The sequence below is a fragment of the Mirounga leonina genome, unplaced genomic scaffold (genome assembly GCF_011800145.1).
Source record: "Mirounga leonina isolate KUSES-001 unplaced genomic scaffold, KU_Mleo_1.0 Mir_200, whole genome shotgun sequence".
Classification (NCBI taxonomy): Eukaryota; Metazoa; Chordata; class Mammalia; order Carnivora; family Phocidae; genus Mirounga; species Mirounga leonina.
This window is the reverse complement of record NW_023270503.1, coordinates 27012910-27030948: the sequence shown is the minus strand read 5'-3', so window position 1 is coordinate 27030948 and position 18039 is coordinate 27012910. Positions and strand designations below refer to the sequence as shown.

Sequence of the window (18039 nt, the reverse complement as noted above, 5' to 3'; positions counted from 1 at the left end):
CTTCCTTCCCTCTTACTCCCTTATTCATCCAACCCTTGGCTCCCTTAAGTTGAACATTTTCCAGTACTCTTACAAGTTTAAACACTGCATTTATTTAAAAAAAGAAGTAATTCTTATTGCTTAGACTCTTTATTAGCTAAATGAAGAGGCTCATACAGGTAGGGTACTTGTCGAAGCGGAGTACTTTACTTCATCTCGCAGGGCTAATCCTGTGAAGTTGTCCCGTCTAGCTGCATATTCCCCGACATTGGCCAGCCCTGGCACCACACAGCAACTCAGAGCGCTGCGGTAGATGCTCATGTCATGGGCGTCATACCACTCGTCCGTCTTCTCGTCATAGCACTCCACATTAAAGGTGGTAGTGAAGCCATTAAAGCCGCCCACCACAAACAAGAGGTCGTCTACCACCTCGATGCCAAAATTGCTACGGGGATTAAACATAGTGGGGATTGTGCGCCAAGTATTAGCCACTGGGCTGTAGGCTTCTGCACTCCTAAGTCGATTTGCTCCATCAAAGCCACCTACCTATGGACAGCAAGGGAAACATGGTTGACTGTTAGCCATGGCTTCTGTTCATGGAGGAAAAGGCCGCCTTTGGGGGTGGGGTGGGGGAACCAGTGATTTCATACCTCCCTCTTTCCACTATTTTCCACGGGAGAAAAAAAAAATTGCTTTTCAAATGCTTACCAATAATAGTGTAAACCTATTTGCGAACAAAAAATTGAGGGTTATTGTTTTTGTGCGGTATAAGATAAACTCACCGCATATACATGTTCTCCATAAGCAATTACGCCTATTCCACTCCTCCTGCTTCTCATGGGTGCTATGACTGTCCACTGATTACTCTCAGTGTTGTAAACTTCCGCTGTAAACAGACACTCATTTCCGTTAAAACCACCACATATGTAGACCTGTGTGAAGAGAGGCGCAAGGTTATTGAACTCATTCCCTCTGGGGAGTAGAAAGAACGGGTGTGTATATGGTGGTGGTGACAAGGGGACCCTTCTGATGCCAGTCCGTCCAGTTTCTTTTTTCCCATGTGTGCGTACATCGCTTTTTTTTTTTTTTTTAAAGATTTACTTATTTATTTGAGAGAGCGAGAATGAGAGAGAGTACATGAGAGGGGGGAGGGTCAGAGGGAGAAGCAGGCTCCTCGCTGAGCAGGGAGCCCGATGCGGGACTCGACCCCGGGACTCCAGGATCATGACCTGAGCCGAAGGCAGTTGCTTAACCAACTGAGCCACCCAGGCGCCCTACATCGCTTTTTAATGAGTAAAATTTTAAAGGACTGTTACAAAGGGCCACCTTGTCATTCGAGGACGGAGTTAGTCTTGCAAAGTGAGGACTGCCTCTTCTATTTTCCATCTGCCCGACGGAAAACAAAGAAGAGCATTACTTCTGGGCATGTTCTCCCCCCTCCCCATTCCTACCTTCCCGTAGAGTGTTGTGGCACTCGCGTCGCTCCTCTGCTCGTGCATAGGGGCAATGAGCGTCCACTGGTTGGTCTCCGGCTCGTATCGTTCAGCAGTGTTGAGACGCACATAGCCGTCAAATCCTCCCATGGCGTATATAAAATTACTGAGGACTGTCACGCTGACGTAGCAACGTCGGGAGTGCATCGGGGCCACCTGATGCCACGTTTTCTTGACTGGGTCAAAACGCTTAACGCTATTGAAATAGTCTACACTGTCGAACCCCCCAATGATATAAACGTAGCCTTTCAAGTAGGCCGCCCCATGGTAGGCACGGGGACTCTCTTCCTCACAAGTGACATTCACCCATCTGTCTGCCCGAGCGTCGTATGCCTCAATGGCATTGGTGGGGCTCCCACCGCTCCAGCCACCAATTGCAAATAGGATGGCATAGGGTAGGCGGGGCCTGGTGAGTGGGTTGGTGAAGTCAGAATTAGAGGGTCCATTCATGTTGAGGTCATACATGGCTTTTAGGGCATTAATGATGACTGGCTTGCATTCCTCACTGTCTTTGACATAGTCGTTCATCTTCACATTGTTCATGAAGTACTCAGCATGCATTAGGGCCAGGCGAACCTAAGAAAGAAAGACAGAAAGTCAGATGAGGTGAGGGTACCTGGAAAACCCATATCCACAAGTCCCCGTTTACAGTCTGACTTTGAATGGCAGCAGGATCATATTTTGTGTTTGAGATTTACAGCTCACAGTTTAAACACTTGTTTTCTGGAGGTGGTATACATTTGGATGCTGAGAATGAGCTTGAAAAAAGGCACCTCAAATGATCACAGAGCTAGCCTCTTCCTTGGCCACTGGGCAGTATTGTTAGACCAGAGAAGGCTGGGGTGATTGTTCAGTCATTGAACATCTATGTTTCTCTGTATAAAATAACACAGATTAGCGCCAAATGGCTGTAATTGTGTATAGTACTGTTTGGTGTTCTATCCCACTTCTACCTGGGATTTGGGGAAACTCACAGAATAAAAATGGTTGAAAGGAGGGCCCTTTAAAATTCTTTTGAAGGCCTTGCCATCTCCTTCCCCCACTGCCAGGGAGAATTTTGGTCAAAGAATGTAAGTGGGGTAGAAGGGACTAGCAATGTCAAGAAAGAAAAACTGCAAAATTCCAAAGATTAGGAGATGCCTTCTATATAAGTGTATGTAAATACAGCCCCAGAAGCTGCCAAACATCTGAATATGGCTCTTCGCACAGTCCCTCCGGGGTAAGTGAACCGAACATGAGCAATTAAGCATCCCACAAAAAATAACTAAACTTGACCTTGGGAAGCAAAACTGAAATATGCTGCTTCCTATTTTGGGGGTCATGAGAAATCCATTTTAAAATGGCCTCAAATACAGCATCTTCTTGTTTGACGTTGAGCTCATCTTTCTCAATGATATCCTTCAGTTCAGTGACTGATAGCTCTAAAAACTCAGCCGAGACTTTCACCATCTCCTCAAAGTTGTGCAGTATGAACATGTAGGCCTTCTGCCTCAGCTTGGGACAGTAGTAGTAGTCCGTGAACTTGCAGATGCCGATACAATTATCCAAACACAGCTCCGACTTGAGGAACTCACAGCAACCCCTGACAATACCCATGATGTTGAATTGGTCTGCAGCAGCCAGCAGCTTCTCCACATTGTCCGGTGTGATAGGGACGGTCCGGGTGTATGCATATTCAATAATTAGCTTCATCATGTCAGGGGAAATGCCAGGAATGTTGTATACCTTCTTTTCAGTGTTGTTCCAGCCACTGGTAAACAAAGCTCTGGAAGAAAGAAAGAAACTAGCAGCCACTGAAACATTTCTCTCCAGTTTACCAGGTTCTCCCCCCGACCTTCTTTTGTCAAGGAGAGTCTGGACATTTCCCAAATAGTGCACGGTGAGTATGCTGGAAATAAATTGGCATGGGGAAGGGGAGGGGGAGGGTAGACTATGTGCTTTATACAGTGGGCAAGAGAACCTTGCCAAGAACTTTGACTTTGGTCACTCTTCTTATCCTCATGATAACTAGAACTTTTCCCTGTTTGGTGGGTGGAAAAATTGGGATCTAGAGCCAGGAGTAAGACCTAGGTCTCTTCTATCTCAACCTTACTTAAGGAAGTTAAACTTGAGCAATACGCTTTTTTAAATAAGTACCGTTCAGTCAACGCACACCCAGAATCTGATCACTCCTCACCTCTTACTGCTACCTCTTTAGTCCAAGCCACCACCATCTCCAGCCTAGATGATTGGGAGTAACCTTCTGATGCCCCTGCTTCTGCCCTTGATACTGCCAGAGTTTACAGTCATACCCCAACCACCTTATTTATGAGTTTACGTACCCCTTCCACTCAAAACCTTCCACTGACATCCCTTCTTGCTCAGAGTAAAATATAAGGTGCTTACCAGGGAGTACAAAGTCCTCTGAGGTCTGGACCAGTAATACCTCTCTGGCCACTTCCTCCCATCGTCCCCCTCATTCTGTTCCAGTCCCACCAGCCTTGCTTTCCTTGAATACACCAGAGGTGCTTCATTTTTGGTCCTTTGTACATGCTGTTGCCTCTGCCTGGAAGGCTCCCCGCTGCAGATCTCCATATTTCTCACTCCCACCTCCCCCTTAAAGTCTTTGCTCAAATGTCACTTTTGTCAGCAAACCATCCTATTTAAAATTGCCCCCTTCCTGTTTAAAATCTCTCTACCCGGGGTGCCTGGGTGGCTCAGTTGGTTAAGCGTCTGCCTTTGGCTCAGGTCATGGTCCCAGCGTCCTAGGATTGAGTCCCGAATCAGGCTCCCTGCTCAGCTGGGAGTCTGCTTCTCCCTCTGCCTCTTCCCACCGCTTGTGCATGCTCGCTCTCTCTCATAAATAAATAAAATCTTTAAAAATAAATAAATAAAATCTCCCTACCTTCCTTCCCCGCCCCCCAGCACTTATGATCTGCTATGTTTTTATTTATTGAATACCTATTCCTCCTACTAGAAGGTAAACTTCATGAGAACACAAATGTTTATCTTTTTTTTTTTTAATTTTTTTTTTTAAGATTTTATTTATTTGCAAGAGAGAGAATGAGAGACAGAGAGCATGAGAGGGAAGAGGGTCAGAGGGAGAAGCAGACTCCCTGCCGAGCAGGGAGCCTGATGTGGGACTCGATCCCGGGACTCCAGGATCATGACCTGAGCCGAAGGCAGTCGCTTAACCAACTGAGCCACCCAGGCGCCCATAAATGTTTGTCTTTTTACTCATTGTTTTATTTCTAGTACCTCGGATAGTGCCTGTCACAAAATAGGCACTCAATAAATAATTACTGACAGTGTACTATTCCAGAACTATTTATTGGGCTCCCACTGTATACCTAGGTACTTTTTTAGGTGTTGAAAAAGACAGAAGAACCTGCCCTAACAAATTTTTGCTTCCTTTTTCTAGATGGTTTAAGGGAATATGGGCTTGGAAATCAGATTCTTCTCTAGAGCAGGGGTCTGCAAGCCTACAGCCTCTGGGCCAGATTTGGCCCACCTGTTGTTTTTGTGCCACCTACAAGCTAAAAATGTTTTTACTTTTTTTTTTTTTTTAGAGCGAGAGAGTGGGGAGGTGGGGAACAGAGGGAGAGGGAGAGAATCTTAAGTAGGCTCCACGCCTAGCGTGGAGCCCAAGTCAGGGCTCCATCTCACGACCCTGAGGTCATGACCTGAGCTGAAATCAAGAGTTTAACCGCTTAACTGACTGAGCCGCCCAGACGCCCCTGTTTTTTACATTTTTAAAAGTGGGGGGAAAATAGATTTTGTGACACCTGGATTATAATTCAAATTTCAGCATCCATGAATTATTTTATTGGAACACAGCCATGCCCTCTCATTTAGTATTGTCTACAGCTGCTTTCCCACTATAAAACAGGCAGCGTGCAGTCATTGTGGCAGAGGTTGTATGGCCTGCAAGGCTTAAAATATTCACTATCTGGTCTTTTGGTCTTTTTGTAGACCCTGTTGCAGGTCTAGATGAATGAAAATTTTTAGCAACAGATGGGACACATGTATCATATGTTTGTTGGAACTGATAACTCAAACATTTTCAGCTCATGAACAAAATAGCTCTGCCACTTCCTGGGTCACAGTGGTTGTGACCCAAACTCCCTTTATCTTCTGATAAACACTTCCTTGGTGCTTTCCCGCATCCTCCTTCCCACCTGCTCAATCCTTGTTAATTCATCACCCTGTTTGAGATAGTCTCTACTGGGATAGGGGCACAAGGGGCAGCTGAGGTGGCACTGTCATCTAGGTTTAAGTAGGAAATCCAGTATGGGTGTCCAACCTTCCCGAAGGTTGGTTTGGGTGAGAATCAAAGGAGAAAAGCACCTGGCCCACCAACAGTTGGTTGAAATCCAGTGGAAAAGCAGAGAGGCGGCTCCCGCCCTAGTTGTGCCTCTTCAGAAGACAAAGGAGCCAGGCTAGAGGAGCCCACAGATTTGACAGTGTCCCTAACTTACGATGATGGGGTGGGAAACATGAAATGAACCAAAATGTCTCAGAATGAGCCCAAGTCCCCCTTTGGCTTAGTTTGGCAACCCTGTTATACCTAAAGTAGGAACTGCAGCTACAGAGGATGTTCTTGTGGGCATTGAACTCAAAGCCATTGACCTTGATGACCACGTCGCAGAGCTTGCCCTCTAGCCTAAGCTCGTTGAAGATCTCACAGGTCATCGCACTCATCTTCCTCTCCATGTGAGGCTGGTGGAAACGTGTGGAGGCCGCCGCGTTCTCCATCTCCATGGCACCCTGGGACCAGCGGAGAGAGGCTGCTCTCCTAGGGTGTCGGGGAGGGTTGTGGGGGGCCCCTTTAGCCTGCTGTCGCTCCTTTTCCCTACTACATCTTTCATATAGGGCCCTTCAGGCAGCTCAAGTTCCAGAATCCTGGGCCCGCAGTGAGATCACTCTCCGGATTGTGCTCTCAGGTTCTGGAACTCTCTCCTGTCCCCGTCGTCCTTCCTTCTCCCCTCCCCCACCATTCAGGCTGAAGACCTCCCCACACCTTCCAAGCCCTTGAATCTGGAGCAGGACTGTGACCACCAACACCATATAAGAGTTTTTATCCATTCTAGCTTTTGTTGCCCACTTAATTTGCCCAGTTCTGTATCCGTGTAGCATCATCCACCTTCTTCCACTGCTGGGCACTTGGCTCCCCAGACACTGAATTCAAGGAAACCAAGTCAGAGAAGGCAGAAGGAAGGAAAGCCGATTAGAGTTCACGCTGGCCCAGCTGTCCAGGGCTTTCCTGCCCTGCGGACTTGTGTTAGTCGCTCATTTTCTTCTGTGATGAGGAGTGGGCCCAGTTAAGCCCCTTCTGGATGTTTTCCATATCCCTTCCCTTCCTGCGGCTTTTTTTGTCATGCTAACTTGACGTCTGGAAATGACCCCTCTGGCCAGGGCTTTTGCTCTCGACGGTGGCACCCGGTAACCCCAACTCTTGGGACCCTCACCCTCCTCAACACAGAGCCCGCAACCGGGGTCTTGCCCAGCGCGGGCGCCGCCCTCTCCCGGCCCCGCCCGCCGCCCGGTCCCCGGCCCCGCCCGCCGCCCGGTCCCCGGGCCCGCGGTCCACCCGGCCCCCTGGCTGCGGGCGACGCCTGCGCAGTGCGGCCGCGGGGAGGTCGTTGTCCCGGCGCCGTCGTCCCGGCCGCGAGCGCCATGGCGGAGGAGGTGAGGCGGGAGGAAGCGTCCGACGTGGGGCGGGCCCCGACCCCCGGGGCGCTCCGAGGCCCCCAGCGGGCCACCTGGGCCCCGCCGCGCCACCCCGGCCAGTAGGCGCCCCGGGCTGGCCCGGAGCGCCCCCCTGCGCGCCCCGCGCGCCCCGGCCCGGCCTCGCAGGGCTGCGGAGCCGGCCCCGGGCTCCCGCTGAGCCCAGCGCGGCGCCGGGGTCAGCGCTTCTCTCGGGTCTCGGGACAGGTGAGCACCCTGATGAAGGCCACGGTCCTGATGCGGCAGCCCGGGCGGGTGCAGGAGATCGTGGGCGCCCTCCGCAGGGGCGGGGGAGACCGCTTGCAGGTACGGCCGGGGCGAGGTGGGGCGGCTGGGGAGGTGACCCGCCCAAGGGGCCTGCCCGCGCTGCCGCGGACGCTGCCGGCCCTGAGCCCCTAGAAATGGCCAGAGGCCTGAGGGCAAGCAGGTTGCTCCGCCTGATTGCCCTGGGTTAGAGCCCACCTGCCGGAAAACCTACATTTCAAATTTGTCAGTCATGACCAGCTGCTGCTTCCTCTTACTAGGTAGAAAGCACCAGGCCCTGGGGCCTTGTTTCCACACTAGCCCGGTCAGCGGGCTCCCCAGGAAGTTGCAGATGTGGACATGGGTCACCTTGGAAGGGACCCAAGGCAATGAGATGGCAAGGCTAAGAGTCAAAGGGGGTCCTGATTCTTCAGTCCCCACTCTGCCAGCGACCCGCAAGAGGCTGGGCGTCCTCAGGCTTAGCACGCTACTACTAACTAGGATTCTACTAACTAGGATTCTCCTACCTAGGCTTCGTCCGTGTCGTGCCCCCCCCCCACCCCCCGCCGGCCTTTCCTAACTCCTGCACTGGCTAGCTACTGAGCTGGTTTGCCTTTCATAATCTTCCCCCCAGGCAGGGCCACACCGGAAGGAGCCTGTATGGATAGCATCTCTCTTTTGCCTTTTAGGTCATTTCTGATTTTGACATGACCTTGAGCAGGTTTGCATATAATGGAAAGCGATGCCCTTCTTCTTACAGTAAGTCACCATACTAGCTTTGCTTTGTTACGCTTGACAAGATGGTGGCTTCTAAGTGGCAAATGAGAGGAGTTTTGTGTTTTTGCAGACATTCTGGATAACAGCAAGATCATCAGTGAGGAGTGTCAGAATGAGGTGGGTTACTCCCCTTCTTTGTTCAGAGATGGCCATTATGGACTACTTCAGATAGTTATTGGTTAGGATCAAAGATTCCAGGATAGAGACTTCAGAAGATTAGTATTTTAAAAAATTGTTGTTCTTATGTTCAGGTGGACCTAGTCTCACACACTGGGGCAGTGTTTCCTTTTTGTTCAAGACATGTGACGATTGGTGGTTAGAATATGGGTGTTATGCATACTGCCAGCTATAGAGTTTACAAGAGACTTCAACATTTGCTCTTTAACCCTCCAGCAACTCCCAGGGTTGGATAGAACCACTTGAAGAGGATAAGCAACTCCTTCAAGGGTCATACAGGCAAGACACAGAGAGCTTGGTTTTCCCATAGATTCGATTCTGTCCCAAACTCTTTTCATTACATTATGCTATTTCTTTAATAATATAATTTGGGGGGGGTGCACCTGGGTGGCTCAGTGGGGTGAGCATCTGACCCTTGGTTTTAGCTCAGGGTGGTGGGATCTGGGATTGAGCCCGGCGAGGGGCTCCTTGCTCATCAGGGAGTTTGCTTGAGATTCTTTCCCTCTCCCTCTGATCCTCCCCCTGCACACCTCCCCCCGCCAAAATGAATAAATAAGTCTTTTAAAAAATATGCAATTTTTTGGCAAGGTAACAGGTATCAAGAAAGACTTCTGAATTAATGTCAATATATGATAACGCCCATTTCCATGAGATACATACAAATATTATAAATCCTGCAGCCTTAGAGTTCATTTTACTTTGCTCCACGTTCCGTCCTCTTTGCCAGAGGAGAGCCCTGCTGGTTGCACGTTTCTCGGCAGTTTGCCGAGATTCACTAAATCACTAAATCACATACTACGCGGTCTGTCAGTCTGTCATCTTGGTCAGCTCTTTCAATACTCTGTCATGGTTACTTGTTATTAAGATGGGCAACAAATTAGGGTGCCTGGGTGGCTCAGTCGGTTGAGCGGCTGCCTTCGGCTCAGGTCATGATCCCGGGGTCCTGGGATCGAGTCCCGCATCGGGCTCCCTGCTCAGTGGAGAGCCTGCTTCTCCCTCTCCCTCTGCCTGCCGCTCTGCCTACCTGTGCTCTGTCTATCTCACTGTCAAATAAATAAATAAAATCTTAAAAAAAAAAAAAAAAAGATGAGCAACAAATTATAGATAGCTCTTATATCTCTAAAACCTGTCTCTCTGGAGATGCACTTTTAGCTTAATGTAAGTTCTGGCTCCAGGACTAATTAATTGCCTTTGGTTAAGTCACTGTTAGTGGTTCCTCACATACCTGTCTTACCAGCTTCCAGAAAGCTGCATCCAGGTGTAAGACTGCAGGTTTGGGTGCCTGCTCTAGGATAATGAAGCTAGGGCAAACTAAGATTCTGGGTGTTGATGAGCTCCCGAAAAAAAAAAAAAATAATACAGCAAAGTTTATGCATGAAATCTTTTTAAAAAAGTATATTCTTGAGGTGCCTGGGTGGCTCAGTTAGTTAAGTGACTGCCTTCAGCTCAGGTCATGATCCTGGAGTCCTGGGATGAGTTCTGCATCAGGCTCCTGCTCAGATTCACTAAATCACTAAATCACATACTAGTGTGCTCTCTCTCTCTCGCTCCCATTCTCTCTCAAATAAATAAAATCTTAAAAAAAAAGTATATTCTTCTGTTGAATTCTCTCATACTTTTTATAAAAATGTTCTCACCCCCCCCAAAACACACACATTGAGAACCCCCCCCCCAACAAAACACACATTAATACATTTCAGGAGCTTTCTCCCTTTGTCAGTGTGTGATCTTTGCCTTTGACTCTCTTTTGGACCCATGGTCAGGGACTCCACATTTGATCTCATAATATTCTGAGACTGTGCATATATTAAAGTTAAAATTCTTTACCCAATCAGTTCCCATTTTTATTGGGCGCTGTTACTGACTGGCCCTGTGTGACACATGGTCCCTGAAGCGGTCTCCCCAGACGTGGAAGGAAATCTTAGCAGGAGGAGGTACATGCGGATGCTTGTGAAGTGGTTTACTCAATGTTGGCGTTGTGATGGTTATCCACTAACATGCTGGGTCCCAAACTCACTTCCATGATTTTTCTAACTTCCACTTTCATGATTTTTGCCATATCTACTAGGGTGATTTTTACTACATATTTTACTTAAAGTTGGGTTACTATTAAAAATCTGAATGCGGGGCGCCTGGGAGCTCAGTCAACTGAGCGTCTGCCTTCGGCTCAGGTCATGATCCCGGGGTCCTGGGATTGAGTCCCGCATCGGGCTCCTTGCTCCACGGGGAGTCTGCTTCTCCCTCTCCCTCTGCCTGCCGCTCCCCCTGCTTGTGTACTCTCTCTCTCTCTCTCTCTCTCTGTCAAATAAATAAGTAAAACATTAAAAAAAAATCTGAATGCAATTAGAAAAGAAGCAATCTTTGTGAAAGCATGAATTTGATGTGCTAGTTTTTTTTCTTTTTTTAAAAGATTTTATTTATTTATTTGACAGAGAGAGACACAGTGAGAGAGGGAACACAAGCAGGGGGAGTGGGAGAGGGAGAAGCAGGCTTCCCGCTGAGCAGGGAGCCCGATGTGGGGCTTGATCCCAGGACCCCGGGATCATGATCTGAGCCGAAGGCAGATGCTTAACGACTGAGCCACCCAGGTGCCCCTAGTTTTTTTTTTTTTTTCTTAATATGCATTAAAATGAATCCAAAGCTACTAAAATGAAAAGTGTTTATCCATGTTCCCCCTAAAGTTACTTTGCCTACCCCTGAGGAAAGTGTACCCCATTTTGGGAAATACAGCATTAATCCCTTCTTACTGGTTAAGCCCTGCTGACTGAACTAGTGAATAACAACAAAATCCTAGTAACTTATGACCTGATAGCGAAAGATCTTTATTGATCCTTAGACCTCACACTCCAAGGGTGCGTATGAAGGGCTGACCAGCTCTGCATGTCAGTCACTCCCTAACACAGAGTTGCATCTTCTAGGTGATTATTTGCTCACGCTAAACTGTGGGACTTCGCTGGGGAAAACTTGACGCGGACTAACAGCTTTTCTCTTCATTTGGATGTCCCAGCTCAAAGCGCTCCTTCACCACTATTACCCAATTGAGATTGACCCACACCGGACCATCAGAGAGAAGTTACCTCATATGGTGGAATGGTAAGTGACGGTGGTCTTTTTTTTTTTTTTAAAGATTTTATTTATTTATTCATGAGAGACAGAGAGAGAGAGAGAGAGAGAGAGAGGCGGAGGGAGAAGCAGGCTCCCCGCGGAGCAGGGAGCCCGATGCGGGACTCGATCCCAGGGTCCTGGGATCACGATCTGAGCCAAAGGCAGATGCTTAACCGACTGAGCCACCCAGGCATCCCGTGACGGTGGTTTTGAACTGCTCCTGGCCCCCACAATGGACTGGTCCAGGAGCGGGTATTTTTTTCCTGAGCTTGAATGAGGTGGCAGGCCCCCTTACCTTACTGAATTCCCCTGGCCCACCTATTAGAACCAACTGTCTAGCCACAAAGGGGCTACTTGTGGCTGCTGCTGGAGTGGGGGCCCAGTGAGAATCCTTGGAAGGAGGCAGAAGCCCCTTGGTTTGGGGGAATAAATGCTTTGGGGAGCTAACTCTCCATTAGGAACCAGCATGTCCTATAGGGGACAGAGCCCCAGTTCTCCAGAACATGGGGTCACCGAGGGAGAGATTCAGAAGAGCTTTAACTTCAGCGGTTATCTCACCCAGTTCTTGTTCCTGTGGCTGGGGTATGGCTTTCTCACCGTCTTCCTTTTAAGGACAGCCAGAGTTCTTCAGGAAGGGGTTTGGTGGAAAAGGATGAGGCCTCCATTAATCTTGCCAGAGAGGACTTGGCCCTAAAAAGGGAAAGGACACTTTCCTCCTTAGTGATTGGAATTTGGGCTTTTGTGGGGTGTCTGTTTCTAGGTGGACCAAAGCACACAATCTCCTGTGCCAACAGAAGATTCAGAAGGTTCAGATTGCCCAGGTGGTCAGAGAGTCCAATGCAATGCTTAGGTAAGCTTCTTGCTCTGGAAAACATTTGAAACTGGTTTGCTCACAAAAAGAGGCTGGGAAGGAGTGGAGGGGAGTTAGTTGCTAGGGGAGTCAGAAGAGACAAAGCACCGTAAGTGGCTGATGTGAAGAAGGTCTTGCTTTTCCTCTCTGAGTACAGCTAAAGGATTTCTCACCCTTGGGTGCTTCCTAGGAAGCTGCCTGCTGCTAGTGGATGCATTATGAATATGACCAAGGCTTCATCTCCCAGAACAAACAGCGTCTAACTTATTTTCTCCAGTGGTAAAAAGACTTTGGGGTCACCATGATGACTGGTGTTCTGGATTAACCCAGACATGGGAGTTGGCTGGCCTGGGATCCTTGATCATCAGTGGCCTTCCCAGTGCTGCTCTCTCTGCTGCCATATTCTTCTTCTTCTTTTTTTAATTAACATATAATGTATTATTTCTTTCAGGGGTATAGGTCTGTGATTCATCAGTCTTATATAATACCTAGTGCTCATTATAACATATACCCTCCCCAACGTCCATCACCCAGCCACCCCATCCCTCCCACCCCCCTCCCCTCCGGCAACCCTCCGTTTGTTTCCTAAGGTTAAGAGTCTCTTATGGTTTGTCTCCCTCTCTGGTTTCATCTTGTTTTATTTTTTCCTCTCTTCTCCTATGATCCTCTGCCTTGTTTCTTAAATTCCGCATATCAGTGAGATCATATGATAATTGTCTTTCTCTGATTGACTTATTTCGCTTAGCATAATACCCTCTAGTTCCATCCACGTCATCCCAAAATGGCAAGATTTCATTCTTTTTAATGGCTGAGTAATATTCCATTGTATGTATATACTACATCTTTATCCATTCATCTGTTGATGGACATCTGGGCTCTTTTTTTTTTTTTTTAAGATTTTATTTATTTGAGAGAGAATGAGAGAGAAAGCATGAGGGGGGAGGGTCAGAGGGAGAAGCAGACTCCCCGCTGAGCAGGGAGCCCGATGCAGGACTCGATCCCAAGACTCCAGAATCATGACCTGAGCCGAAGGCAGTCGCTTAACCAGCTGAGCCACCCAGGCACCCATAGACATCTGGGCTCTTTCCATAGTTTGGCTATGTGGACATTGCTGCTATAAACATTGGGGTGCAGGTACCCCTTCAGATCACTACATTTATATCTTTGGGGTAAATACCCAGTAGTGCAATTGCTGGGTCATAGGGTTCTGCTGCCATATTCTTTACTGGAGGAGGGATAAGGTCACATAGAGAAAGGAGGCCACATGGTTGCCTGCTCTCAAGGATTGGGTGTCCTAACTGGGGAGAGCCATGAAAAGCCAAGAAAGTAGAGACACGTGCAGACCCAATAAGTACCAGGGTGGGGTTGGAGTGTTTCCTCAGTGAAGCTGCCCCGGATAGCTACCTGGTTGTATTTTGCTCCAGCAAAATAAGGCAGAAACAAACAAGCAAACAATAGCCCATTTGTATGAAGTTCAAGGGTGGGCAAAGCTGATCAGCAGTGATATGAAGTCACAACGGGAGAGGATGGCATTGGTTGGGAAGGGAACCTTGATCTGGTTAGTAATTACATGGGTGTATACGTATGTGAATATTAACTGAATTGAACACTTAAGATTAGTGCATGTTAATTGTGCAAGACTGTTGAATCACAGATCTGTACCTCTGAAACAAATAATGCAATATATGTTAAGAAAAAAAAAAAAAGAAGATAGTAGGAGGGGAAGAATAAAGGGGGGGAAATCGGAGGGGCAGACGAACCATGAGAGACGATGGACTCTGAAAAACAAACTGAGGGTTCTAGAGGGGAGGGGGGTGGGAGGATGGGTTAGCCTGGTGGTGGGTATTAAAAAGGGCACGTTCTGCATGGAGCACTGGGTGTTATGCACAAACAATGAATCATGGAACACTACATCTAAAACTAATGATGTAATGTATGGTGATTAACATAACAATAAAAAAATTTTAAAAAGATTAGTGCATGTTAACCATTTATTGTATGTATTTTATACCTCAATTTAAAATGTTTTTAGGGGCGCCTGTGTGGCTCAGTCATTAAGCATCTGCCTCTGGCTCAGGTCATGATCCCAGGGTCCTGGGATCGAGCCCCATGTCACGCTCTGTCCTGAGTGGGGAGGCTGCTTCTCCCTTTCCCTCAGTCCCTCCCCCTGCTTGCTCTCTCTCTCAAATAAATAAAAGATCTTAAAAGAAAAAAAGGAAAGAAATAAAAGAAAAAATTTAGGGGCACCTGGGTGGCTCAGTCGGTTAAGCCTCCGACTCTTGATGTTGGCTCAGGTTGTGATCTCAGGGTCCTGAGATCGAGCCTCATGTCAGGCTCTGTGCTCAGTGGGGAATCTGCTTAAGACTCTCTCTCCCTCTGCCCCTCCCTCCCTCCCCACCCACACACTCTCTTTCTCAAATAAATAAACAAACAAAACAATAAACTTATTTTTTTAAAAGATTTTATTTATTTATTTATTTGAAAGAAAGCGAGCATGTGAGAGAGAGAGGAGAGGGAGAGAAAGGGAGCAGGGGCAAAGGGAGAGGCAGAGGGAGAAGCAGGCTCCCCACTGAGCAGGGAGCCTGATGTGGGGCTTGATCCCAGGACCCTGGGACCATGACCTGAGCCAAAGGCAGACACTTAACCCACTGAGCCATCCGGGTGCCCCAAATAAATCTTTAAAAAGAAAAAATTTAAAAATACATCACCCCAATAGAAAATAAAGACCAGGAGCAGAGGCAGTGCCATTGTGGAATCCATCCATCTCTTTTCAGGGAGGGATACAAGACGTTCTTCAACACCCTCTACCAGAACAACATTCCCCTTTTCATCTTTTCCGCGGGCATTGGTGACATCCTGGAGGAGATTATCCGACAGATGAAAGTGTTCCACCCCAACATCCACATCGTGTCAAACTACATGGACTTTGATGAAGACGTGAGCCAGCTCTCCTTTAGGGTGGGAGTGGATGAGGGGTGGGGACCACCAGCCCCTCAGGTAGCACCCGAAACCCTGAAGTCTGACTTGGGGAGGAAAGGGAGGGAAAGCGCGCTGGCTTCTTGCCCTCGGGCAGTTATTTATTTCTTCATGCATGCTAGAGACTGTTACCTCTGAAGGACTCGCCCTTTGGTGTTTGACTGACAGCCCAGTGTCCTGGGGTACCTAATTTAGGGTTCACCCAGGCCCCGTGTCACCGTCCCAGGTCATGTGCCATCCTAGGTACTCCAGGGCTTAGACTTGGAGTTGTCTTCCTGGAGCCAGAGGTGGGCCGCTGCGACTCACCCACACTCTGACTTCTTCCCCTCACACCAGTGGCTCCACTTCTCCGTTCACCTGGGGTGAGGTCGCGCCTGCCGCCGAGGGTGAGCACACGTGTGGTCTGAGCAGTGCTCATGTCACGGCTTCATGCTCCCACCAGAATAGCTGATCAGTGATGTCTGAGGGTCCTTGTGAGTTTAAATCAGGGGTTACGTGCCTTTTTTGTAAAAGGCCAGGTAGTAGATATTTTAGACGTTGTGGGATGGACTCTGATCGGTCACAACTACTCAGCTGTGCTGTGGAAAAAAAGCAACCGTGAACACAATGTGACAGACGAGGCTGGCTGTGTTCCGGTCAAACTGAATTTATAAAAATAGGCCACATTTGGCTACAGGACCTAGTTGGCCGGCCCCGAGTTTAGACTACAAGGAGGTGTTGGCATGTCTCTGGCTGTCGGGATTCCCTTTCCTCTGTGACAGAGACAGTGGACCCTGGCTCTGGATGGTCCCTGCAGCCCTTCTGTCTCTTGATTATTTAGGGTTTCCTCCAGGGATTCAAGGGCCAGCTCATACACACATACAACAAGAACAGCTCCGTTTGTGAGAACTCTGGGTACTTCCAGCAGCTTCAGGGCAAAACCAACATCCTCCTGCTGGGAGACTCCATGGGGGACCTCACTATGGCTGATGGGGTTCCTGGTGTGGAGAACATTCTCAAGATTGGCTTCTTAAATGACAAGGTAGGTGTGGGACCGGGGCTTCCCGTCTTAGTGGAGCTCTTTTGTTTCGCTGCCTGTTAACGAATGCCTATCGAACACTATGTGCCAGGCGCGGTCAGTGTCCAGGGCACAGAGCTGAGCCACAAGCTATATCCTCCTAGGGACACCGTGATGACGGCTGTGTTGGGCACACGGCACCACAGCAGAGTTCAGGGACACTTCCTCTGGGTGCTCACCACGTGCCAGGCCTATTGACCTATTTAGTCCTTACAGCAGCCTTTTGAGGTGGTGCCTCTTATGCCTTGATTTACAGATGGGGACACCGAGGCAAGGAGGTTCATCTACCTATGGTACGTAGTGTAGGAAGTGGTGGGGCTGATTACAGTCCTCCTCAATCATACCTGTAAGGCATGATTGAAGTGGGAGATGTCAGTATTCAGGAGATGGGTTTACAATTCAGAGAAGGAAAACACAAGAACAGACCAGAGGCCAACGGGTGAAAACACCATAGTCATAAAGGGACACAGCATGGGGTCAAGTTAGAAGGCTACCAGTCCCTCGCCCTGCCCCAGCCAGCAGGTGCTGAAGACCTCCAGAATGCTTGAGCCTTGTGAAAATTCAGTCCAGATGGATTAGAAGTGACATCTGGTTTTTAAATTTTAATTCTCGTCCTTCCCTTTTGCCACTGACCCAAGGGTTAATGGTGGCACCCTGTGCCTGTTGCCATCCAAAGGGCGGGTCCCTGTAACCTGGAGCTGCTCTTTGGGAGCTGCAGCTCGAATGTTCTCCTCCCCCTGCCCCGGGTGCCTGAGAGGCAGAGGCAGAAGTCAGGGTGTTTTGGGGACTCTATCCCCCTTCCCTGGGCAGGTGGAAGAGCGGCGGGAGCGCTACATGGACTCCTACGACATTGTGCTGGAGAAAGACGAGACACTGGACGTGGTCAACGGGGTCCTGCAACACATCCTGCCCCGCAGGGACTGGAGAGAGACGCAGGGCTCCTGAGCGTGGGCGGGGGGGCCAGGCGCTGTGGGCTGCGGGGAAGGGGGAGCTTCGCCAGGAGGCCACCCTGTGGGGAGCGTTGCTGCTCCCTGTGTGTGCGCGGAGTCCCAGGGGGTGCACCTGCCGAGCCCAGCCTCTCCCTGCTCCTCTCCCAGCGTCTTCTGTGGTGTTCTCTGGAGGCTGGCGGGAGGCCCTTGCCGGATGGGAGGGCCAGCCAGGTGAACACAGGACCTACAGAGTGTTAGCACTCTAGGGACCAACTAGTCCAGGGGTTCTTCCCCCACCCCCAGTTTTTAAACACGGGAAGCTAGTCTTCAAACAAATCTAATGTGTTAAACAGATCAAAATAAAAAAAGGAAAAAACAGCTATTCTGATTTGGGGGGTGCAGGGTTGGCTGGCTCAGTCAGTGGGGTGTTTGATTCTTGATCTCTGGCTTATGAGTTCGAGCCCCACATTGGGTGTAGAGATTACTTAGAAAATAAAATCTTAAAACAAAACAAAACACCGAATTCACTCACAGGACCCTCTGAGCACGTCCTAAATGTGTCTGGGGACCGAGATGGGCAGGCGGGATTGGAAGGTGCGTTTCTGACCTGGAATGGTTTCACTTGATGCTGAGGTAGCCGTTAAACTTGAACTTCAATTGGGGTCAGTTGGGTCTGGCCAGCCCTGTGTGCAGAGTTCCCTATTTATGGATCCCCAAAGGGATCCATTTGGTTGCAGATTTTCTCTT

General features: G+C 48.9%; 2 protein-coding genes across 2 annotated transcripts; one reads left to right on the top strand and one right to left on the bottom strand.

The window, feature by feature from the left end:
- Positions 1-124: 124 nt before the first annotated feature.
- KLHL10 (kelch like family member 10) lies at positions 125-6212 on the bottom strand. The gene is made up of 5 exons (XM_035027104.1): positions 6019-6212; positions 2748-3237; positions 1431-2048; positions 762-911; positions 125-525 (listed from the first exon to the last, which is right to left on the bottom strand). Exons 1-5 carry the CDS (start codon positions 6210-6212, stop codon positions 151-153), a joined length of 1827 nt encoding a protein of 608 aa, XP_034882995.1. The 3' UTR covers positions 125-150.
- An 871-nt stretch (positions 6213-7083) lies between these two features.
- On the top strand, positions 7084-17670 carry NT5C3B (5'-nucleotidase, cytosolic IIIB). The gene is made up of 9 exons (XM_035027103.1): positions 7084-7139; positions 7386-7484; positions 8111-8180; positions 8269-8315; positions 11383-11468; positions 12241-12330; positions 15105-15267; positions 16127-16327; positions 17174-17670. The coding sequence occupies exons 1-9, from the start codon at positions 7128-7130 to the stop codon at positions 17306-17308; spliced, it is 903 nt and encodes a 300-aa protein (XP_034882994.1). The 5' UTR covers positions 7084-7127; the 3' UTR covers positions 17309-17670.
- Positions 17671-18039: the final 369 nt, after the last annotated feature.